Source organism: Erinaceus europaeus, chromosome 18 (genome assembly GCF_950295315.1).
Source record: "Erinaceus europaeus chromosome 18, mEriEur2.1, whole genome shotgun sequence".
Taxonomy (NCBI): domain Eukaryota; kingdom Metazoa; phylum Chordata; class Mammalia; order Eulipotyphla; family Erinaceidae; genus Erinaceus; species Erinaceus europaeus.
In genome coordinates this window covers 6,995,867-7,021,805 of record NC_080179.1, presented here as the reverse complement: position 1 = coordinate 7,021,805, position 25,939 = coordinate 6,995,867, and the positions used below count along the sequence as shown (strand labels likewise).

At 44.4% G+C, this 25,939-nt stretch overlaps 1 protein-coding gene across 1 annotated transcript; it reads left to right on the top strand.

The window, feature by feature from the left end:
- The first annotated feature begins 456 nt into the window (after nt 1-456).
- ZC3H15 (zinc finger CCCH-type containing 15) lies at nt 457-25,939 on the top strand. The gene is made up of 10 exons (XM_007529546.3): nt 457-669; nt 9,580-9,681; nt 15,806-15,917; nt 17,580-17,732; nt 18,521-18,612; nt 20,260-20,442; nt 21,633-21,779; nt 21,961-22,062; nt 23,121-23,244; nt 25,138-25,939. Exons 1-10 carry the CDS (start codon nt 595-597, stop codon nt 25,326-25,328), a joined length of 1,281 nt encoding a protein of 426 aa, XP_007529608.1. The 5' UTR covers nt 457-594; the 3' UTR covers nt 25,329-25,939.

The following is a 25,939-nucleotide window of genomic DNA, read 5'->3' as shown; positions in this document are numbered from 1 at the left end:
CTTCCCCTCCTCTCTCCATTTCTCTCTGTCCTATCCAACAACGACGACATCAACAACAACAACAATAACTACAACCACCATGAAAAAAAAACAACAACAAGGGCAACAAAAGGGAAAATAAATAAATAGTTTTTTAAAAGACAGTTATCAAAAACAGCCATGACACAAAAACTCGCCCCAACTTTCCCCGCAAGCCGGCAGCCGCCGCGAGCGCCTCCCCCTCTCCGCCCCGCCCCGCATGACGTCACTACTTTCCCACGCCCAGTCCCCGCCCCCTCCGGGCCCGCAGCGCCGCCCGCGCAGGCGCAGTTCCGCTTCCGGGCGCCGCTCCTCGCCGCCCACAATGCTCTGCGGCCGCGACCTGTCGCAAAGGCCGCGTTTCGGCGGCGAGTGAACCTCCCGCTTTCCTGGGGCGGCGGCGGGGCCCGGGCGGCGGCGGGGCCGGGGCGGCGGCGGGGCCGGGGCCGGGGCCGGGGCGGCGGCGGCGGGGCCGGGACAGCGGCCGGCGTCCAGCTCCTTCTCCCGCGGGGCGGCGTCCCCGGACGGTGTCCAGCTGCGCCCAAGTCCGGCCGGTGCCGCCGGGCCGCCTCCGCGATGCCCCCGAAGAAACAGGCTCAGGCCGGGGGCAGCAAGAAGGCGGAGCAGAAAAAGAAGGAGAAGATCATCGAAGTGAGTAGCCGGCCGGCCTTTCTCCTGCGCCCCACCCGGGCCGCGAACCCCCGGCCGCCGGGACCACGTGTCCCCGCGCCGCTGAGCCCGGGGGGGGGGGGGGGTGACACAAACATCATCGCGGCGCCGCCTCGGACCCGAGTCTGAGCGGCGGGTGGGGGGAGGCTCCCGGGGCCAGTAGTTCTGTCCCATCCGTCCGTCCGTCTAGTCCGTCCAGCTTCCTGCGCGCCCTGGGTTCCTGCATGCGGGGGTGAAACGGGGCAGAAACGCTTTAAAAATAATAATAATGATAATAATAATAGTAATTAAGGGCCTACCAACGCCTCGCTGCCCTTAGCAGCGTTGGGGACCATACACTTCGACAGGGCTCGTTTCAGGTGCCTTATTATTATTATTATTATTATTGTTAACCCTAACCGGAGCACTGCTGGGGGGAGGGGGGACTCGAACCTGGGGACTCGGGAGCCTCAGGCGGGAGAATCTCTGCAGAGCCGTGATGCCGCTTGTGTTTCGTATGTGTGCAAGTGCATATAAATGCGTGTTGTGCATTGAGCTTTTACACGCCCACATCCCCCACTTTCAGGGCCGCCTTCCGTTTGCACGTCTGTCTGTCTGTCTGTCTGTCTGTCTGTCTGTCCCGCAGCTCCTGTCTGTCTTGCTGCGCCGGCCGAGTGAGTCTCCAGTGTCTGCAGATCCGGGGGTGCTGGGGGTTGGGGGTGTCTCCGACCACCATCTTGCTTAAAGTCTAAGGAACGACCGGCCGGGTTTTGAACTTGCTCTTTTTTTTTTTTTTTTTGCCCATTCGAACATGATTTTTATTTTAAATTTTTGTATTATCTTTATTTAATTGGATAGAGACCGCCAGCAATCAAGAGGCTGATAGAGAGACAGAGACACCTGCAGCCCTGCTTCACCACTCGCAGAGTTTTCCTCCTGCAGGTGGGGACGGGGGGCTCGAAGCTGGGTCCCTGCGCAGTGTGACATAGGCGCTCAACCAGGTGCGCCACCTCCCGCCCCCCTTTTTTTAAAATGTATGTATGTATTTATTTATTTATTAGCTAGAGACAGAGAAATTGAGAGGGGAGGGGAAGATAGAGACCCCTGCAGCCCTGCTTCACCCCTCGTGAAGCTTTCCCCCTGCAGGTGGGGACCAGGGCTTGAACCCGGGTCCTTGTGCGCTGCCATGTATGTGCTTAACCACCTGGCTCCACGAACATGATTTTTTTTTTTCTTACACCTGCAGACCTGCTTCACCGCCTGTGAAGCGACTGCCCTGCAGGTGGGGAGCCGGGGGCTCGAACCGGGACCCTGACGCCGGTCCTTGCGCTTTGCGCCACATGCGCTTAACCCGCTGCGCTACCTCCCGGCTCCCCCCGATTTTTTTTATTGATTTTTTTTTTTTTGCCTCCAGGCTTATCGCTGGGGCTCAGTGCCTGCATTACAATCCAGAGCTCCTGGAGGTCCTTTCTTTCTTTCTTTCTTTCTTCCTTCCTTTCTTTCTTTCTCCTTTTTGTTGCCCGTGTTATTATTGTTGGATAATAATAATATTATCCAACAATAGGATAATATTGTTGGATAGGACAGAGAGAAATGGAGAGAGGAGGGGAAGACAGAGAGGAGGAGAGAAAGACAGACACCTGCAGACCTGCTTCACCGCCTGGGAAGCGACTCCCCTGCAGGTGGGGAGCCGGGGCCTCGAGCTGGGCTCTTGGAAGATGATTGATTTCAGTAGCTGGACTACGAAGACGCCCGGTAGTCTCGGCCAAATCGCAATTCTGACGCAGCCATCTGTGTCCTTACTGCCAGATTGGGGCCAGGCGGTGGCGCACCTGCTTGAGAGCACACGTTACACTGTGCAAGGACCTGGGTTCAAGACCCTGGTCCCCACCTGCAGGGGGAAAAAGCTTCACGAGTGGTGAGGCAAGGCTGCAGGGGTCTCTCTCTCATCTCCTCCTCCCTTCTCAATTTCTGTCTCTGTCCAAAAGAAGTCATTTTGGAGACACCGTCACATCCCTGCAGCCAGCTAGAGTTCAGGCAGCTGGGTTGCTCCCCGGGCATGTGACGACCTGGTGTCATCTGGTGCTATGGGGCAGAGTTTGCTTTTACTGTACACGATTTTATTTTAGGTAGACCTAACATGTTTATCAGAAAGATTATCAATGAAAATGATTTAAAGTCGTACACCCACATAAATGACGGGCATATTAGGACTTCATTTCTTAGAACAGGTTATTGTAAGGTGACGAAAAGGAACTTGAGCTTCATTAAGTGAAATCATCTCCCAAGATAATGCCCAGCTCTGAATTTGTAGCATCTAGGATTTTTTTTTTTTTGAGTGATAAAGATGACGGGATCCAGGTACGTGAAGCATGTGGGAAGAGCAGTTATCAACTGATGAAGCAAAGTTGAGGTTGAGATTAGCAGGTACTTGAAGCTAGATTAGCAGCTGCAGTGCATAGGCGGATAGATTAGCAGCTCTGCACTGCATCTGCGGATAACAAAAAGGGCTGAGACTTGGAGGGGGGTTTGTGGAGGGTTGGTTTAAGGACGTAAAAGAACACTAGCCCTTGACCCAAGAAGGAGATCCCAGTTATTTCAAGCTACCGTTCATATAATGATTTGCTTTCCCACCCTTTTTCTCCCCCACCTCCCAGGTGTCTTTATTTCATATATGTAGGCTGACTTGTAAAAGAAGCAAGGTTACTTAATGGAGAGAAGCAGTTGATTTTAAGTAAAATCTAGAATTGATGAAGTGTTAAAAGACTTTTCCCCCCTAAGAAAGCTTATCTTTTTCCTAGAGTTGCTACCTGTATTGTGAGCTCCTTGGTGATCTGTTCCAAGTGTGAAGCACGTTTACTTCCTTACAATCTGACTTAGCAGGCCATGTCGATTCAATGAGAACTACAGTTTCTCCTGCTTTATTTTACCCATGATTGGGGTTTTACTGTAACCGGTCTTCCTGATTCATTCAACCCCAAAGCCCTCTGATCTTTAGGTAGGCGTCTGTTCTGCACTGCAACTACAGCGGACTGAATTGAAAACCATCAGGTTTGCAGAGGTTTTGTTAGTATCCCAGATCTACAATTTCCTACTGTTTTCAGTGCTTTTTTGTGTACCTACCAGACCAGTAATATAACTGTGTCTCTGGGAAGTGATATTTTCATGGTAAAAAGAATAAGGATTTGCCTGTGATCAGATACACCTTGGCTTAATTAAATATGTGTATCTCTTGAATATTTAACTCTTTGTAGTCGTAGAACTCCTTTAATTTTCTCACTGAAATAAGTAGTGCTAATCCATTTTGCAGTTGAGAAAAGAGACTTTACAATTTACATAATCTACCCAGGGCTACTAAACTGTCAAGTGTCAGGCTTCATACTCAGAAGATCTGACTCGTGTCCTTACTGCTTTAAAAAAAACAAAAAAAAACTGCCCGTCTAATCAATCCTTAACTTTCACAACTATCCTAGGAGGTAGTTCTTATCTCACAAATGAGAACAGAGGCAAAAATGACAGAATTTGCTAAATTCTCCTTTGGGTGAGAAACTTGGTGGTCTGACTTAAGACTTTGGACTCTTACATCACTGCACTGTTCAGTCTTACTCCTTGATGGTAATGTTATTACAGAGGTATTGTTGAACCATTACATTTCAATATCATGTATACAGAATGAGACAGTATATCATAACATTGTTAACAAGATTGAGCAAAGTTTATATTCAAGAATTATTTAATAAATGCTAGAAAAGTATGCCCACTTTATCTGAAAATAATTAAATTTGATTTTTGAAACACGACTTATACATGATCTCTTTAGACTCGTTAAATTATGCATGTAATTAAACCTGAAAAACTTTTATTTTTCCCCAGAATACTGCTCAGCTCTAGCTTATGGTGATGCTGGGGTTTGAACCTGGGGTCTTTGATGCCTCAGGCACGAAAGTCTTTCTGCATAACCATTCTGCGGTGTCCCCTGCCCTGCCTAAGCTCTAGGTGACAGCCCGGTCAGTTTATAGACTGCAGACGCCAAAAAGACTGTGAGCCAGAATGTCCCATTCCTATTCTGGGGCTTTTACACTTCTGTCAGAAACTGTCGTCTTATCTGTCATTTTCTCCTGGCTGACCCAAAGACCCTTTCTTCTAGAAGATCTTCCCTGCGTCTGCTACCTGTCATACTGCTTAGGCTTACTTGTTCATAATGTGCTTCACTATAGTGACATAGCTGGACCCTGCCTAGTATAAAAGCTGTTACACTTTAATGCTAATACTGTTTAAGAGGGCTGACGACGGTATAGATATTACAGCTCACTTGGGAGGGTTCCTGCTCTGCCATGCCGGTGACTCAGATATGAACCCGCCCCCTGACATACAGTAGGAAGCGTCATTGTGTGTGTGTGTGTGTGTGTGTGTGTGTGTGTGTGTGTGTGTGTGTGTGTGTGTGTACACAAAAAATTATTTAGAGTTCTCCTTGCACCCCAGGAGAACCCAGCTTCTTAGAAAAGCGGAGCCTTTCACCTGGCTGTTGTCCTAGGACCACCTGTCCGTCTGCCATCTTACCTTTGACCATGTTTCCACCTGTTTCTGAGTGTTAAATTCTCTTCTCTCTAAAAACAAGGGAAGCCATGAGGATGACTTGAGTGGCTGGAGTGTCAGAGCTGCACACACAGTGCCAACTTCTGTCTGTTGCTTTGCAGACGCCAGAATGTTCCAACTTTTCTCTCGTGTGCAGGAATTTCAGCTTGTATGTACCACCTCTCCTCATTTTATATACATAGAAAATTCATGGGGCCAGGTGGTGCACCTGATTCAGTGCCCACATTACAGTGCACAAGGACCTGGGTTCAAGCCCCTACAGGGGGAAAGTTTCATGAGTGGTGAAGCAGGGCTGCTGGTAGCCCTCTGTCTCTCTCCCTCTCTCAATTTCTCTGTCTCTGTCCAATAATAAATAGTTTTTAATTTAAAAAAAAGAAAATTCTTGGAGAATGTTATAATTTTATAATATGAGATATTATCACGTAAGTTTGACTAGCAGAAAGTAACATTTTGGCATATCAGGTAGATACAGATGTGATAAATAGACTTCACAGTGAAAAATAATTTTCTAGCATTAAGGCCCTTTGTACCTTGTGATTCTATGAACACTGAAAGATCTGTTTTATTGGCTTTCTGGTGCTGTAAAATTATGTTGCAGTAAATGTCTTCAGATGTACTGTCGGTGTTGTTTCCATTTCCAGCTTACCTATATCTGAAACTGTCCATAAACAGAAAATGAGAGTCAGATTCTTCCATCTTGAAATTAGGGTCATCTGTAATTTTGAACCTCGTCCTATTCTGCTAGTGGATGAGGGAGTCAGAGGACGGTCCCGTGCACCCACACACAGCTACGCCCTTGAAAAGCAGGGGCATCTGCTCTGTAAAGGCTCAGTAGCAGCAGGAGGTACTAGGCTAGTACAATGCATGAGAAACTGAAAGCTGAAGAGTAAATATCCAGGGATATGTGACGGTCCTGAACTGCTACCATTTGGCCAGGTACTGATTCTGCAAATACCTGGAGTGAGGAGAGGGCTGGGAAAGGAATAATTCAAGAGCTGTCTCCGCTTCTGTAATTCTGCAGTATCTGAGGAGATAGTAGGAGGGAAGATCCCACTGTGACCTTGAAACTAGCGACCAAGAAGGCTGCAGTAAATCTGTCTCCCACCCCCCTCACTCCAGTTCTGTAGCCGGACTTAATGTTCTGCCAGCTAGAGGATTCTCTCACACAAAAAAACAAAAAACAGAAAGACTGAAAAGGAGATTGGATACCAGTAGTTGGTATGACAGCCTCACTGCCGTTTACCTAAGACAGAGCCCACTGGTCAACCAACCTGTATTGCTGAGACTTTCCCAGGACTACTAGAGCAAGTTACCATAACCTCAGGGACTTAAACCAGCATACATTTATTTTCTAACAAATGTCAGCGCTGACCGCTTGAAATCAAGTTGTAGGTAGGCCCAGGCTCTCTGTGAATGCACTAAGAAAGGTCCGTCCTTCCTTTCCTTGTTGTTCTGGCTCCTGGCAGTGCTTGGCATTTGGGGCATGTAGCTGAAAACTGTGGCTTCTTGGGGTTGTCTCTGCGGCCTTCCCCCCCTTATAAACACTCCAGCCCTTGGACTTAGGGCCACCCTAGCCCAATGCAGCTTCTGGTTTTTATCTACAAGGACCTCTTACTAAATAAAATCACATTCTGAGATTCAGGACAGATACGAGGTGCTTCTGTTCCTTCTACTAAAACACATTCTTGTCGGTGACTTGTAAATGCATACTTATCAAATATGAAAACAGTAATTATTATGTAATAGCTTACCCAAATTACCAATAATATTTCAGATTTCTAAAGTGCTGCTTTTTAGGTAAGCATGCATCAATTTTAATTCCATTTTATCGGCAGTCAGGAGTATAATTGGGTTGTTGGAAAAGTCCTCTGATGTATTTTTTCTGTTTTTCAAAGATCACTTGTTTATATAAACAGTAGGTATCAGTGGTGCATTCCCCATTTTGCCGGATGACCTGTCATCTTTCAGTGAGCTTCATAATTGCTCATTCACAGAAGGGTGGGCCTATCCTTACCCACAAATAAACTAGATGCTGATTTGCAGCCTCGCCTGAGCTGAACACAAAGTCCAAAGAAGGCGAAACGAGTGGACGTCTGGTGGTGGAGGTCACAGTGTGGTGGGTGTGGTGGCACGTTGTGAAGGAACACAGACTTTCTTTACAGCAGACGGGCTCTGGAGTTTCTAGTCGTGGGATTTGTTCAGACAGTCTGTTTGCCAGCAGTGCACATTCAAATTGACAGTTTGGTTCCTTGGTCAGAGCTGGAAAAAGAGAGAGAGAGAGACACCTTTAAAATCCTACCACACTGAGAGCAGAGCCTTCCTCTGTGAGGGTCCGCTGTGCTGTCCTTTGAGGTGAATCATGGCATCAGGACACTTACTGTCAGCACTCAGCTTCCCATCCCGTCCCATGCGATGGGCTCCTGTGTCCCGGAAGAGCTTCTCGGCCGGCCTGGACGCGGTGGTGCTGGATGCTGCGTGTTTCTGCGTTCTCCTGCAGTGTGATGTGGGTTTGACTCCATCGGGACCTTGCTTCTGTTGTCATCAGCCGCGCGGTGGGCCTCCCTGAGCCAGGGGCCTTGTGGACAGCAGAATCACCAGCCCGGGGCTTCATGAACCGTCGTCGGCACTGATGTCACCAACAGCTACGTGACTCTTTACAAGCCTGGTGACGGACACTCTTCCATCTACAGAAGTAAAATGCAGTTTGGCCTCCCATCTTCAATTTGTTGTAAAAATCTCCAAAATTCCATCAAATCACTTTTTTTTAATTTATTTATTTATTCCCTTTTGTTGCCCTTGTTTTTATTGTTGTAGTTATTATTGTTGCCGTTGTTGTTGGATAGGACAGAGAGAAATAGAGAGAGGAGGCAAAGACAGAGAAATGGAGAGAGATGGGGAAGACGGGGGCGGGGGGGGAGAAAGACACCTGCAGACCTGCTTCACCGCTTGTGAAGTGACCCCCCTACAGGTGGGGAGCCGGGGGCTCGAACCAGGATCCTTACGCTGGTCCTTGCACTTTGCTCAACCTGCTGCGCTACCGCCCAACTCCCCATATCACTTTTTTAATGAGGTTCGAACAGTCACCTGTTAATTGACAGCAACAACAGATGCAAATGACTATAGTACTTCCAAAAAATGAACTCGTCATCTGTTGCAAAAATATCATGACTTTTCCAGGGCTGGGGAGATAGCATAATGGTATACAAACTGACTTAATCCTGAGGCACTGAAGATCCCAGGATCAATCCCCAGCACCGCCATAAACCAGAGCTGAGCAGTGCTCTGCCCCCCCCCCCCCAAAAAAAAAATATATATCATGACTTTTCCAAAAACCCAGTACATTTCGGTGGACTGAGTTCTTTAAATTTGAGTAGATAGCTTTAACGGCAGAAAAAGAAAGAAAGAAAGAAAAGGTAAAGAAAGTAGGTCCAACAGCTCGGGAAGCTGAACAATGGGTAAAGTATTCAGTAATCCCAAGTTGGATCCCTACCATCACGTGTACCAGAGTCCTGGCTCTGCAAAAGAAAAAAATTAAATAAAAAATACTACCAACTAGGCATTTTCCTAAAGATGCTTGACTGTAGGGTTTCTTATCCTAATAAAACAACTCTGCATATCCTACAGAACTGACATTCCAAGACACACTTCGGGGGAAAAATCTTAAGAATAACGGGTTTACCTGCCCCACTAGGGAAAGGGAGAGACAGGCTGGGAGTATGGATCCACCTGTCAACGCCCATGTTCAGCGGGGAAGCAGTTACAGAAGCCGCCAGACCTTCCACCTTCTGCACCTAGTAATGACCCGGGGTCCATGCTCCCAGAGGGATAAAAGACTAGGGAAGCTATCAGAGGAGGGGTGGGATACCGAGTTCTGGTGGTGGGAATTGTGTGGAATTGTACGCCTCTTATCCTTTGGTTTTGTCAGTGTTTCTTTTTTATAAAAAAGAAAGAAAAGAATAATGGATTTGATAATAGCTTTTACCTTGAATTGTGAAGAATTCTGGGCAAGGGCTGGGGAGACAGCATAATGGTTATGCATAAAGACTTTCATGCCTCAGCCTCCAAGGTCCCAGGGTCAGTGCCCCACGCCACCATCATCCATAGCTGAGCAGTGCTCTGGTTAAGAAAAGAAAATCTGGGTAATGTTTGAACATTATGTATCACCTTGACTTGATGTTCTAGTGCTGTGCATGTCTGTTCAGCCTGAAAAAGAATTGTTTCTCACCCATGAATGAGGAGCATTTGGGATATTAGAAAGTAGATGATACAGAATAACGAATATAAATTGCTAAGATATTTTAATCCTCTTTTACTCAGGACAAAACTTTTGGTCTAAAAAACAAGAAAGGAGCAAAGCAACAGAAATTTATCAAAGCTGTCACCCATCAAGTTAAATTTGGCCAACAAAATCCACGTCAGGTAAATACCATGGATTTCTGCATTTTCATCATACGGATATAATGTTTCTATGGCATGTTTATCTGTTACAGAGGAAAATATTGGTAATGTAGCTTTCAGATAGTAATCGTACTCTTAAAACCTTCTGGCATCTTTTGTTACTCATCAATACTTTTGATTTCCTTCCAAGCCATCCTGATACAACTATATGACTGAGTGCTATTCCACAGTATGGGTATCCTGTGTTCATTCAGCTTATAAATGGTCCTGTGTTTACAGTCATCTGAAACGAAGAACCATTATAAGAAACGTCCGTGTCTTTCACACACTCTGCCTTTCCTACCTTTAAAAAAAGCTTGTGTTCATATGTGTGTTTTTATTTTTGTGGCTCAGATTAACTGTTGACACATAGATAAAGGGAAGTAGACTTCTAATATATTTTACATTATCATTTGCAGTGTGTAATAGGTACTAAAGTTCTTTTTTGATATTTGTCAATTTGAAGTCTAAAGTAAGATCTCATTTTTATTTGAGGGAGAGTGAGTGTGTGTGTGTGTTGATTTTGCACTTCTCTGGCTTCCTTATTCAAATCTTGCTTTTTTAGGATTTTTTATCTAGCTTATAAGTGGTACCCTCTGCTCGCATTACGGTTTACTTGTGATGTTGTTCCAGTTATCTTTTGCTCCGAATTGATTTTTAGTTCTTTTGTTAGCATCTGCCTGACTGCTCTCTAATTTGGTTAAAAGATCTCCCCTGCTACTAAATTACTTTTTTTCCTTATTATCTTATGTTTCACCTTCTCATGTTTCCAGTCTTTAACACATAAAGTACACTCACTTTCTGTCTTTAGTTTAGGTTCTTTCAAATGAATAACTACTGGGGGGTCCGGACAAGATTGAATGTGCATAGTATGAATTGCAGGGACCTGCTCCAATGAAAACCCGCTTAATGTCAGCGTGCTTTATCCCGCTGAATATAGGCACACATTACAGACTCAAGTATGCTAGGATCTGTTTCCAGATTTTCTTTTATTCTGTTTATTTCTAATCAGTATCACATTCTTTAATGGTAGTGATGTAGTCACTTATTATGCCATTAGCTATTAAGGTAAATCTTTTTCCCAAAATGTTACTTCATGTTTTCCCTTTATTACTCTTAGGCATTTATTTTCCCATATGAATTTTTTGAATTGTTCCCATTGTCTTCAGGTTTTTTAGTTCTTTGACATTAATGAGTTCAAGATTTTACAGAGATCATTTTTTTTTTTTTTTTGTAAATGCATAAACTTTTCTTTAAGGCATAAATACTGATTCAGCCTGCTAGTTCCTTAACGTCTGAAAGGCTAACCGGCAAAGCACCAACGGGACTTGCCCTAAATTAACATTAGAGATCTTCAGACCGCACATACTGAAGAATTTTATCTGTGTCTGGAGACAGATGTGAAGTTGAACTGTCTTAAGTACTATACAGATGTTCGTTCTAATGGATACACGTGTAAAATAGTTCTCAACCTTCCGTTAAAGGCCTACTGCATATTCATAACTGTATGGTTAAATGAGTTAACCCTGTAAATGTCTACTGAGTCACTGTATACATAAGACGTTGTGCTAAGTGATGCTGACATAGGTGAGGAGGACCTCCGGAAATACTTTATCATGACTGAAAAGCAGTGAGCTGTTGAAATATAGTTACTATCTTAAAAGTGTACCATATTTAGGCAGAGAAATGTAAACTCACTTTAAAAGGAGCCTTCAGCCCTAAAAACAAAGCCGTAAAATTTGTGGTGGTAGCTAGGTTTGATAGCACATTCAGGATTGTGTCTTACATCCTTGAGTGCGTAGACTAAAAAACAAAGTTAGCCCCGTGTGTGTGTGTGTGTGTGTGTGTGTGTGTTTTTTTTTGCTAGAGTTTTTCACATGGTACCACTTGGGCTGATTTTGATTTTGTTTGGTAGTCTTACTCAGAAAGGGACAGGGAAAGGTACCACACAGCACACATCCCCCCAGCCCACCCCCCGCTCCATGGCGTCTCCAGAGTAGTTGCTGGGCTTGGACCAGGGGTCTCAAGACACACATGGAAAGGAAGTACACACTCTGCAGGGTGTACAAGCTATTTCTTGACCACCTACATTTTTTAATGCCCAAGTTGGAGCACAGTGGCTTTAAAAGCCTCTTTTTTTTTCTTTTTCTTCCCTGTGGGCTATGGGAGCCTGAGGGCTTTTAAACTGTAAGTAGGCTTCTTAGCTTAATCCCTCACTCCTGACCAAGAGATAAAGCAGGGTGGGGGAGAGATAGCACAGTGGTTATGCCAAGAGACTCAACACCCCAAGGATCCAAAGTTTCAGGCTCAATTCAGCTTCTCTGCCAAGCCGGGCAGCACTGCTGGGTCCTGTGAGTTTATAAGCAAGTCCTGTTTATAGCCTGTAGGTTTTGAGGCAACTGTTCACCGTGTTACCATCAGGAGAACAGCATGGAAAGGTTCCCACCACACAGCCCTACCGCTAGGCCACGGAGGTGTAGCTCTTCTCCTGAGTTTCCTGATTCATTCTCTGTCCTCTGGTGGCAGCACAGGGCCTCCCTGCTGCTGCAGATTCCGAGGGCAGTAGCAATGGAGACTCACAGCTGCATTTGGTGAGTCCCAGGAGAGTCCTCTCCTCCCTTCAGCCGTCCCCTTGTTGGTGAAACAGACGAGGTGGTGTCTCAACTGGCAAACTGCCGGACAGTCACCAGCCACTTAATCTCTCCCTAGGCTCCTCGCTGTCCACGAGCCACACGTGTTTGCACTCACTGGTGATTTGGTGGGCTCCTGGAGTCGTTCTAGTCCTGCCTTGTTGTGGTCCCAGGTTGTCTGCTTTGGTGTTCCTAGTTGACCCGGGGAGAGGAGAAGGAGGGGAGGGGAAAAGAGAGGAGAGGAGAGACACACAGCTGCTGCTCTATAGCCCCGCCTCCATTTTTTCTTTTATATTTCATTACATTTTTTTGTCCAGACATCTACCTGGTCATGATCAGGATTTAAAGTTTCTTTAACCCTGTGACTTATTAAAGAGGCTACTCCCTCTTTAATAGTTTATTTTTGAGGGCACAGCAGGTTAAGTGCACATGGCGTGAAGCGCAAGGACCAGCCTCAGGATTCCAGTTCGAGCCCCCGGCTCCCCACCTGCAGGGGAATCACTTCACAGGTGGTAAAACAGGTCTGCAGCTGTCTGTCTTTCTCTCCCCCTCTCTGTCCTATCCAACAGCATCAATGGCAATAACAATTATGACAACAACAAGGGCTGTAGTAAAAAGGGCAACAACATCAGTGGCAACAAGGATAACAAAATGGGGAAAATGGCCTCCAGGAGCAGTGGATTCATGGTGCAGGCACCGAGCCCCAGCAATAACCCTGGAGGCAAAAATAATAATGATGATTGTTATTTACTTATTTGTTTATTTTACCTCCAGGGTTATTGCTGGGGCTCAGTGCCTGCATTATGAATCCACTGCTCCTGGAGGCCATTTTTCCCATTTTGTTGCCCTTGTTGCTTATTGTTGTTGTCATTGCTGCTGTTGTTGGATAGGACAGAGAGAAATGGAGAGAGGAGGGGAAGACAGAGGGGGAGAGAAAGACAGACACCTGCAGACCTGCTTCACCATCTGTGAAGCAAACCCCCCCCATTATTTTTTTTCTTTATTTTCCCTTTTTTGGCCCATTTTGTTGTTGTTCTTGTTCTACTTGTTGTTATTGATGTCATCATTGTTAGATGGGACAGAGAAATGGAGAGAGGATAATTTATTTTTGAATACTTGTTTGTTGTTTCTGTTTATTTCTTTGACATTTCTTGGTCCCTCCAGTAGGTTTGCTTATTTAATGGTTCTGTTAACTCGAGCGGCCGGGTGGTGGTGCGCATGTTATAATGTGCAGGGACCCAGGTTCAGGTCCCCGGTTCCCACTTGTAGGGGGGAGAGCTTTGTGAGTGGTGAAGCCATGTTGCAGATATCTTTCTGTCTCTCTCCCTTCTTAATCACCCCCTTCCCTCTCAATTTCTGGCTGTCTCTATCCAATAAATAAATGAAAATTAAGTGAAAACAAGGTTCTGTTGACTTAATAATTGAATGTAAGTATTCTCAGGGAGAACTTTCCTCTCATCCTCTTCCCCCAGTCCCTTCTCTTTTTCCTCTTCACTTTTTTAAAAATAATTTATTTATTCATGAGAAGGATAGGAGGAAAGAAAGAACCAGACATCACTCTGGTACATGTGCTGCAGGTGATCAAACTCGGGACCTCATGCTTGAGGATCCAAAGCTTTATCCACTGCGCCACCTCCTGGAACACTTCACTTTATATATATGTTTTAAATATTTATTTATTCCCTTTTGTTGCCCTTGGTTTTTGTTGTTGTTTTGTTTTGTTTTTGTCTTTGTTGGATAGGACAGAGAGAAATGGAAAGAAGAGAGGAAGACAGAGGGGGAGAGAAAGACAGACACCTGCAGACCTGCTTCACTGCCTGTGAAGCGACGCCCCTGCAGGTGGGGAGTCAGGGGCTTGAACCCAGATCTTTACGCTGGTCCTTGCACTTTACGTCACATGCACCACTTTAAAAAAAAAAAAAAATTAATAACAAGGAAAGGAGGAAGAAAATGAACCCTAGCACCTCCCGGGACAGTCCGTGCGCATATAGGACCCAGCGTGGGGCCTCATGTCTGAGATTCCATCTTCTGGGCCACTTCACTTTTTTTTTTCTTTGTTCTACTGCCCTTGAATGCTGTCTCATACACATCCAAAATTTTAACCATTTGTAGTTACTCTAAATTCTTTTCTCTGTCAGGACACTCTGTCCAGGAATCAAGATCCGTACCCAGTTGTTCCCTAAACATACCATCTTCTACGTGATTCCAAAATCCGGTTCATCCCCGCCTCCTGCCCTGAAACCTGTTTCTCCTGTACTTCTTGTAACAGCAGTAATCAGCATATCACCGTCCGAGACTCCTCCCTTCCATGTAATTTCATGTGCAATCACTTAATCCCTTCCGGTGTGCTTTCTAAAGCCCTCTCTCCTCTCCCTGTTTCTCCGTCATTTCTGCTAGTGCCCTCTTCCCCCCCCCCCCACCCGTTTATTCTCTTGTGATTTTCTTGCCGTGACAGGTCAGGAGTAGCCTCCTGACTTCTCACCCCTTGCTTACCGGACTCCTCCTGTTGATAGTTTTCCCTTCACAAAATCGCCGTCTCAGATTGATTCTGTCATGACTGGCTGTTAAGTCTCTTAATCTTACCCTGTTGCCTACTGATGATGCAATCCAGACATTTCCTGTGTTTCTCACTCCTTTCTCCTTCTGGTTCTGCCATCTCTGCGTTGGCTAGCGCTCTGAATTCTTTTTCCTTGGACATCAGAAGATTCATCCATGTGCTGTTACCATAATCTGATTTTTTTTTAGTCATGTAGGCAGGCGTCGCTTGTTCCAGATCACCCTGTGGTATTATTATGTAGTTGTTGATATGTCTGTCTTCCCACTAAATTCTGAGTTTCTTTAAATACACATCTTGGTCTTTCCATCTTTGTGTTCCCTGTCATCTAACATAGGACCTGACATTTAAATGTTTGGCTGAATCCTCTAATCATACTAGGTATGTAAACTGTGTGACCAGACTCTGATACGTCTTGTTGTTCTGTTTGGAACTCCCACATTTATCTGACTCGGTCTCTCTGCAAGTGGACTCTGGACCACTGGGGGCGAACTTTGCTGGGTGCTCACTTCCCTTCTCTTGAGGATGTGCCCACACCCTTCTGGGGAGCTCATTATTGTCAGAAGTAGAGTATCTTATTAAGAACCATTTGCCTAAGTGCTGGGCATGTAGCAGATGCTTAATAAGAGCTTATTGCTATAAGCTTTTGAATTTGCATTTAACTTGGCATGGTACTATAGTTTTGAGTTGCTTTTATTTTTTAAGTCAATACAGGGTTTAGTGAAGTTACTTATTAGTTCAACCATACAGTTGTATACTGCAAGACCATTGTAATGTTGATATTAAGAGGTAAGCACTATATACATATAAATATGCAAATATCTTTGTGTTTGTGATGTCACATGTTACTACATGAAATACAGTGAGAACAATATTCTATACAGAATTTAAAGATCTCCATATTTACCTGGGAACATTATAGGTAGCACAAAGTGAAGCTGAAAAGAAATTGAAGAAAGATGATAAGAAGAAGGAATTACAAGAGCTAAATGAGCTGTTCAAACCTGTAGTTGCTGCTCAAAAAATAAGCAAAGGTAAAATTTACATTTCAGTGCTTCTGTTTTTTTGTTCTGTTTTTTTTTTTGTTTTGTTTTGTTTCTTTTTTATTGTCTTTTTTAATTTCTTTATTGGGGAATTCGTGTTTTACATTCGACAGTAAATACATTAGTTTGTACATGTATAACATTTCCCAGTTCTCCACATCACAGTACAACCCCCACTAGGTCCTCTGTCAGCCTTTTTGGACTTGTACACCACCCACCCACCCCAGTGCTGCTGTTTTTAACAGAAGCCTTTGTGTTTCCATTTGTGTGCACACTTGATCACATCCGGGTTCTGAATCAGGACGCCGTGCGGGTGGGGCACACAGTGTGCCAGTGACTCCCGCAGTCCCGGCCTCCGGGGCCTGCTTGCTGCCTCTCCACAGAGACGGGGCCAGGTGTCCGGTCAGTCTGCTCGGGCCTGCAGGGCAGCCGCTGCGGCTGGCAACATGGCTTGGCTTTGCCATGAGCTTCAGTGCCAAAGTGTCTTTTGCGATGTCTCGTTCTGTCTAAAAAAAACTTAGCCTAGAGCAGTGAAAGCCCAGTGACAACCAAAAATAAAGGAACCATCCACTAGTTGACCTCCAATATTTGATCTCTGAAATATAGACCCAGGATTGTCCCAGCCTCGTGCTAGTGCCTCTCTATCCATTTCCCTCTCTCACTGCCTGCAGCAGGTGTCTGCACAGTAAGCTGTTAGCTGGATTCCCCGTGCCCTCCCTTCCTCCCTTCGTTCATTTATTTACTTATGTGATTTTTACTGTATTGGATAGAGACAGGAATTGAGAGGGGAAGGGAACAAAGGGAGGGACCTGGCGGTGGCACACACACTACTGTGCACAAGGACCTAGGTTCAAACCTCCACTCCCCACCTACAGCGGGGATACTTCATGAGCGGTATCATGAGGCAGGTCGACAGGTGTCTGTCTTTCTCTCTGTCTCTTCTTCCCCTCTCAATCTGTCTTATCAAATAAAAAAATAAATGGAAAAAATGGCCGCCGGGTGCGGTGGATTTGTAGCCACTGAGCCCCAGCAATAACCCTAGAGGAAAAAAGAAGAGGGAGAGAGAGAGAGAGATACCTCTCTTTGAAAGTTTCCCCTGCAGGTGGGGGCCAGGGAGTTAAATCCGTTTACTTGTGTTCGTTAACATATGCTCTCAACCAGGCTCCCATCCTCCCCATTTTGTTGGCAAAATAAACAACAGTATGGGGACTCCCAGCTGAGCTCACATATTCCCTTGCACAAGGACCCAGTCTGAACCCCTGTTCCTCACCTGCAGGGTTCAGGAAGCTTCGGGAGCAGGTGTCTCTCCTTCTCTGTCTCCCCTCACCTTCCCAACTTTTCTCTGTCCTGTCTGATAAAGAGGAAGAAAAGGCAGAATGGCCCCCCAAGAGCAGTGGATTCATCTTGCGGGCACTGAGCCCTTATGGATAACTCTGGCGGCAATAAACAATAAGTAAATAAACAGCAGTACGTATAAAATGCTATCGAAGGGACTTTAAATGTGTACATCACCAGTGATAGTTTTCTCAAATCTGTGAATGGCACAATGCGAAATCAATCACTAGCTAGCCTAAGGCGATTAATTATGTCTCAGAGACTATATTGGGTGATAGAGCAAATTGTAATGAAAATCCCACATATCGTTTGCTACAGGTGCAGACCCCAAGTCTGTGGTATGTGCGTTCTTCAAGCAAGGACAGTGCACTAAAGGAGATAAGTGCAAATTTTCTCACGACTTGACTCTGGAGAGAAAGTGTGAAAAGCGAAGTGTTTACATCGATGCGAGAGATGAAGAACTTGAAAAGGGTATTCTTACAAAGATTTGCTTAAAAATAGATGCCTGTTTTGCTTTACTTCTGAGATATTTGGTAGTTTGAAGGATATCTTAGTCTTGGGATTATATTTACAAAGAATAACTGTTTTTGTTGGCTGGTTTTTAACTTCTTTATTGGGGGATTACTGGTTTACAGTCAACAGTATAATACAGTAGCTTGTACATGTGTAAGTAACATTTCTCAGTTTCCACATTTCCATTCAGCCCCCACTGGGCCCTCCCCTGCCATGGTGTCCCAGCACCTGAACCCTGAACCCCATCCCACCCACCCCAGAGTCTTTTATTCTGGAGCAGTACACCAAAAGTAATTGTTTTTCAGTCAGGTCTGAATTTACTACATTAGGTCCTTGGATTAATTGTAAGTAAAAATGCTTAACTTGGGCTAGGAACCCAGCAATAATGTTTAGGCAAACCACTTTTCATACCTGAGGCTCTGACCTCACAGCCTCAATCCCCAACACCACCATAAGCCAGAGCTGATGAACAATGCTGTGGTGAGAGACAGAGAGCGAGCAAAGAAAATGCTTAAACTCATGACTTATTTTGGATTTGTCTCTTCACCTTTCCCCTAGTACTGCTTTTCTTACTTGCTGTGGCTTCTCAGGAATTTGATAAATAATTTCACAGAACTATTTGTCCCCGTCTTGGGTCTTCTGACTCACGTAAACAAGTCAGCCCACGAGGCTCCCAGTATCTGAGGGGATGTGTAGAATATTTTGTGAACAGTATCATGTCTTCATATAGATTTCTTTGTTTACAGACACTATGGATAATTGGGATGAGAAAAAACTGGAAGAAGTAGTGAACAAGAAGCACGGTGAGGCGGAAAAGAAAAAACCAAAAACTCAAATAGTATGTCCTTTTCTTGAATCGAGTTGCTGTGATAGTTATCATTAGGGTCAGTTGTGTGGCAAGGTATTTGGAGTCACTGGATCTTTTCATGATTAATACGGTGCATCGAGCATTGCATTTGTAGTTTGCAAGTGTGAGTTATGCAAAATTTGATTTGTGTTCGAAAAACTATGGGGAGGGGTGCGCAGGCACGGACAGTGGAACACTTTGACACACACGTTACCACACAGAAGGATCCAGGTTCAAGTCCCCACCTCCAAGAGGGAAGCTTCACCAGCAGGTCTGCAGGTGTCTCCCTGTCTCCTCTCGCCTCTCAATTTCTCTCTTCTACATCAAGTATAAGAAAAATAAATCTTTTTTTAAAAAAATCCTCTGTGACAAGTTCTCAGATGCCATTTTGTGAGGCGAGCTTGTCTTCGATACGGGTGGATATAACCACACCTCCAAAGAACTTGCTTAGTGGCCTTGCACCTGTGTAGATAAGCCATCCCAGCCAGCTTTGTAGTTAATAGAGACAGAAGGCACTGCCGCAGAGCTGCCCCAGGCCAGCATAGCCTTTCCTGTGCCATGCTGGGTGCTGGTGCGAGCGCCCTGCCCAGTGAGCTATTTTTCCAGGCGACAATTATTAAAGTCACTCACTCGATGATTTTGTTGTAATGGTAAGGGAGAGATTCCTAATATCCTAGGATTCTGTTGTAATGGTATGGGAGAGATTCTTTTTATTTTATTAATTTCACTTTTGAGAGAGATGCAGAGAAAGAGACACACAGAGAAACACCGTAGCACCGCCCAGCTCTGGCTTCTGGTGGTGCGGGGGATTGAACCTGGAACTTAGGAGCCTCAGGCATGCGAGTCTGTTTGCATAACCACTATGCTGTCTCCCCCGCCCGGAAGAGGTTCTTAATATCCTAGGAAGTGTGTTTTTGAAAAGGGTTGCCTTATTCCTGCCCTGCTTTCGTGGCTTTGTGCTTAACCTGTACTGCAGTTGAAGTAAGAAGCTTGCTGCACTAGGGGGAAGTGGTGGTTTGCAAGATCATCGTCACATGAGGGAAAATTCTGAACCCTAATTTCATTTAGTGTCTGTTATACTTTTCCAGAAAGTAACTTTTTTTTTTAATTTCCCTTCAGTTTGCAAAAATCGTCTAAAGCTCCAGTACGACTGCATGTTGTTACCCACCTTTGTTTTGAAGGGTCTCTGTACTTGGTATTCCTTTTGCTCCGTAGAACTGAGCAATTGCCTGTAATTTCAGGTAGTTGAAATAGTGTTTATGTCATCACTCTGTGTGATTACTTGTAAGGAAAGATCAAAACCAAATTACTGGTTTTTACCTTTCATGATCAGTTTACGGTTTCTCACTAAGAAATCTCTCTTTAGAATTATAATTACACAGACTAAACTGACAGAACTCATTTTTGGATTATAGTTAAGAACTAAAAGAAAAGAATTGAGAACAGTAGTGAAAATAGACATTTAGATCCTCCTAAAGAGAATTTGTCATTGTGTTGTGTATTTTAAATGAATTTATATGTACACTTTCGCATAGAAGTGTGCTCTGTATGTATTTGTGGTTATCCTGGGCATGCGAATAAGAAGGTGCTTTTTTCGTATGTGGACGTATTCACCTGTGATCAATACTGTCTCTGCAGGTTTGCAAGCATTTCCTTGAGGCCATTGAAAACAACAAATACGGCTGGTTCTGGGTCTGCCCCGGCGGGGGTGATAACTGCATGTATCGCCATGCACTTCCCCCTGGATTTGTATTGAAAAAAGATAAGAAGAAAGAAGAGAAAGAGGATGAAATTTCATTAGAAGATCTAATTGAGAGAGAGGTAAACGATTGTTTTTCCCCACTGTAAGAACCCAGATCAGTTATTGTGGAACTCTAGCATTTACCACTTGGGGGCAGTATTGTTGCTGTGAATGGAGGATGATCGTTTGTGGGCATCGTTCTTACTTTTCTGTAATGGAAAGCTAGTTCTCAACCACTAACCAATCATGGCATTGATCTTTAGGATTGTAGAATATTATCTCCTTTAAAGTACCAGCCCCTGGCTTAGAAAAGAAATTGCTTACAGAAGATGGATATACTAGTATACCAGTCTTGAAAACACTTTATCGCTATGAATTTGAATTTGAAGTTTAGTTTATTTATTTCGTATGAAAGAGAGGGAGAGAGATTGATACGGGGAGAAACAGAGGGAAGCCATAGTGTCACTTTAGTACGTGCAGTGTTGGGGATTGAACCAAGAGCCTCAGACATGTAAGTTCTGTTCCGTACCAGTTGACCCGTGTCTCAGACGCCGAACTTGAAGTTTGAGGTGCTTTCCCTGTTTTGTCACTCATGTGTGGAGAAGACAACTCCTACAGCTCTTCTGATTTTTGTTTTCTTGTTACCGAATTCAAAGCATCCTGGTGAGAGGGGATGATAAGACCCGTTCTTAAGCAGATGCGTTGTTGGTATGCAAGAGGCGGTGTGCATGGACTGAAACGCAGACCACGGGGTCAGATAACATCCTGGTTCTGCCGCGCGGTGGCTGCCTAGCGGCCCCTTACTTGTGTGAGTCACGGTGGTGGCGCCCCTGCAATCAACACTTGACAGTGTTGAGCAGCATTGACTTTCTGTATGTTTATTATGGGCCCGGAAAAGCAAGTGGGGTTTCTTCAATTCCTGTCCCCTGAGAAATCCCCATGAAACTTGTGTGTGTCATGGCATTCTTCATGTTTATTATTCTCAGTAGTTGTTTGATGTTCATTTCTTGGGACAAGTTTTAACTCACCTTCAGTTTTGAAGTGAAGTCTGTCTCAGATTAAGTCTTAACTATGTTTAGAAATACTCTGATCTCTGAACACTCATTTTTGTGCCTTGCATGTAAAAAACCTTCTTAATCCGTTTATTCTAAAGAACTTCGTAATAATAGTCACAGGGCAAGGACTTGATTACATTAAGAGAAATCTATTAAATGTAGTTATAAATGACTGTGTTTATTAAGGGGAAAAAATTAACTCTTTCATTTTGCAGCGGTCTGCCTTAGGTCCAAATGTTACCAAAATCACGTTAGAATCTTTTCTTGCATGGAAAAAAAGGAAAAGACAAGAAAAGATTGAGAAACTTGAACAAGACATGGAAAGAAGGAAAGCAGACTTCAAGGCAGGGAAAGCGCTCGTGGTATGTCCCAGACTCTTACACAAATAATTTCTATTATTCCTTCTTCGTTTCATAATTTATGTGTCCCGTTACTCTTAATTACATGCGCACCCAGAAAAAATCAGTGGCCCAGAAACATTTGAATTTCGTACTGAATTGATAAGCTTGTGTGTGTTTGGTTTTTTGTTTGTTTGTTTTATAGATCAGTGGTCGTGAGGTGTTTGAATTTCGTCCTGAGTTGGTTAACGATGATGATGAGGAGGCCGATGACACCCGTTATGTCCAGGGCACAGGTGGTGACGAGGTAAGAGGGCCTGTAGCCTCAGCTCTTCTGTATTATTCAGCCCAACCCTTAAAACACTTTTACTCTCAAAAAAAAACTAGTTCCTGATGAATTGTTGAGCCTTCACGCTAGCCCGGCAATGAGGATAGCATATATGGGGGAAGTAGGCCGACAGCAGTTAGCTGTAGGCCAGTTGAGTAATAGCGAATAAATAACTGTCATATATAGATTTATAAAAGTAACTTTTTTTTTTTTTGCCTCCAGGGTTATCATTGGGGCTCGGTGCCTGCACTACAAATCCACTGCTCCTGGAGGCCATTTTTTCCCCATTTTTTGTTGCCTTTGTTGTTTGTTTATTTTTAAATATTTTATTTATTTGTTTATTAGAAAGGGGAGAGAGAGAGAAAGAACCAGACATCACTCTGGTACATGTGCTGCCGGGGATTGAACTCAGGACCTCATGCTTTAGAGCCTAGTGCCCTAGCCACTGCACCACCTCCTGGACCACCCTTGTCATTGTATTTATTGTTATTGCTGTTGGGTAGGACAGAGAGAAATGGTGAAAGGAGGGCAAGACAGAGAGGGGGAGAGGAAGACAGACACCTGCAAGTGGGAAGCCAGGGACTCAAACTGGGAGATCTTTAGGCCGGTCCGTGCACCTTGCACCATGCACACTTAACACCAAGCCCCCTAAAATTAAATTTTGTCTTTGAGTTGAATGGTGAGATTGTACTCTAAAAATTTAATGCTAGAGGAAGAAGCTTCAGCTGGCATTATTTTGTTTGTTTTGTTTTTCATACTTAGGAGAAGTGAAATCTGGCATAGTTGGTTAGCTTCTCTTGTCACTAATAATAATTTTGTTTCACTAAGATGTCAGACATAGGTGTGCACAGAACTTTGGTGGCAGGTATAGTGATTTATACTGACCATTGACACCTCTGAAATGACACCTCTGAAATCTTGTGATGTTGTAAAGTTCTATTAAATCATTAATGAAAAAAGAAAGTAGGTCAGAGGTAAGAGACTAGCAGTTTATGAAAACTTACTGGATAATAACTTTCTGTTCTATGTTTGTCAAGGTTGACGACTCAGTGAACGTAAATGACATAGATCTAAGCCTCTACGTCCCCAGAGACGTAGACGAGACAGGTATCACTGTAGCCAGTCTTGAACGGTTCAGCGTGTGCGCTTCAGCAAAGGACGGTGAGTATGCTGACTTGTGTGTGATCATAAGAAAATAATCAGATCCTTTTTGGTTAGGTCCGCCTGGGCATACTCAGACCCCAGTCTGTTTTACTTGTGTGATGTGACCTTTTATGAAAGGAGCTAGTGGAGCCCTTAACTTAACTAGAAGAGAACAAATGACTTTGGAGTTACAGCTGATGGGTTTAATTCAGGCCCTCATGAAGTTTAGATATTTCGGCTATCAAAAGTGATTTTTTTTTTTAATTTCTTTATTGGGAAATTAATGTTTCACATAAGTGATTTTTTTTTCTAGGATGCTAGACATGTTTGCGGGAGAAATCATTTTTTTAAATATTTTTTTATTTATTCCCTTTTGTTTTCCTTGTTTTACTGTTGTAGATATTGTTGTCATCGTTGTTAGATAGGACAGCGAGAAATGGAGAAAGGAGGGAAAGACAGAGGGGAAGAGAAAGACAGACACCTGCAGACCTGCTTCATCACTTGTGAGGTGACTCCCCTGCAGGTGGGGAGCCAGGGACTCGAACCAGGGTCCTCATGCCGGTCCTTGCGCTTCACACCACATGCACTTAACCCGCTGCACTACCGCCCGACTCCCAAGAAATCATTTAAAGACTCAGCGGCCTTGGGAACTGAGAATGAGTGGTGACTAGCTCAGCCAGACCCAGTGGGTAGCTGAGAGCATACTAGAACACAGTGCAAGCATCAGTATTTTGAATTTTGTTCTATTTGTTTTGGCTAGTGACAGAAATTGAGAAAGAAGAGCAGGTAGAAGGCTGGGTGGCGGTGCACCTGGTTGAGCACATATGATGCAGCGCGCAAGGACCCGGGTTTGAACCCCCGGTCCCCGCCTGCAATGGGAAGGTCTCACACGTGGTGAAGCAGGGCTGCAGGTGTCTCTCTGTCTCTCTCCCTATCACCCCCTTCCCTCTGGATTTCTGGCTGTCTCTATCCAATAAAGAGAGAGAAATACAAAAAAGAAAGAGCTACACTTGCAACACTGCTTCCCCATTCATGAAGCTTTACCCCTGTAGGTGGGGACCAGGAGCCTGACCCAGAGTCCTTGTGCGTTCTTACACGTGCACTGTACCCGATGGGCCGCCACCCAGCCGTGAGCATCAGTATGTCAGAGTAGACGGAAAGGGAAAACTTGTGGGAAAAGTGCTGTGAATGAGAGAGAATTTTTTAAGAACAAAAATGTAAGAAAAATCACACGTAGTTACAGTCACAGGTGATTTCTTGGTTGCAGCTGGGAAAGGAGTTGTGGAAGCAGGGTGCCAGTCTTCATCAGCACTGCAGTGTGAAGAGTCGGAGAAATAGATCTTTCAGAGTTCTCAAGAACTTGTCTGTGTGTGGAGGAGACACGGTGTGGGAAGGAATTTGGATATTGAAACCCTAAATATGTCTGCAGGTTCAAGAGAGGATCTGAGGTTGGAGGGCTAGGAAGCGAGGCGGTCACTAGATGGGGCACTGGCTTTGCCATACGCAGCCCGGCTCTGCTGTCTTCCCGGTTTTCAGTGTCTCTGTTTGGACAAAAGGCTACGCAGGAATGATGAGAATCAACACTCACCAGACCCTGGTTCTGAACATACACTCATGTAAAGTGTCACAGAAGAAGTCATAGACTTCGACTCATTCACAGAACCAGATACTAAGTAGCTGCTTATAAACAGTTTTTGTTTTTATTTCGGATCCAAACAAAATAGTCTATTGGAGAGGAATTGCCAGGTCATATATAGAACCCAAAGTCACATGGGCTAAACGGGGAGGAGGGCGCTTTTTACAGCTAAAGGGAGAGGGAGAGAGCGTGTGTCACCAGTCAGTGCTTGTCAGTTGCTCATGGCAGAGGGTTCCCTATTTCTAGGCCATGTTGATTTTCATTTTTGTTTTTAGAAAACAAATTAAGTGAAGCTTCTGGAGGCAGGGCTGAAAATGGTGAAAGAAGTGATCTGGAAGAGGACAGCGGAGGAGAGGAACAGGAAACTGGAGCTGTGGATGCTGTTCCTGTGGACGAGAACCTTTTCACTGGGGAAGACTTGGACGAGCTAGAAGAAGAGTTAAACACACTTGACCTAGAGGAATGACGCCCGGCAAGGCAGTGAAAAAATTAAGGCAGCTCAGCACGAGTTGAAATTGACTACGTTGATTTTTTTTTTTCCCCCCCACCTAGAATTCTTCAACAGATGTTTATTTCCCATGCTGATTCTGGAGGGCTTACTCTCCCACCAAAAATTCTCCCTATGTCTTGTCTTCTGACTTTGGCTATATCTCATAGTAAGTTCGGACAGAGTAGTTCATGAGAAATTGAAAATATAATGGTCATTGCAGTAAATGATTGGTCGATGTACCTCTTCACTCAAGTAGGAAGTGTAATTGTTTATCCAACCGTTTGATTTCCACTGGGCATGTGTTAACGACAAGGACAACATAAATTGTTTAATCGAATAGGAATCATTCGATGCAGTTTTCAGTAAGTGGTTTCAGTTCCTCTGTATTTATACGTGTAAAAGGCTGCCTAAAGTCAGCGCTGTCCTGCACAGAGGAAGTTTATCTTTGGGCATTTAGGTGGACGTTGATAATGAAGCTTCTCTACTTCAGCAGGATCAGCTGCTATGCCCTGTGTTAAATTGTTTCAAAACTTTCCCCTTTTGCCAATAAAGTTGTAAATAAAGAACATCAAACATTACAATCCAAA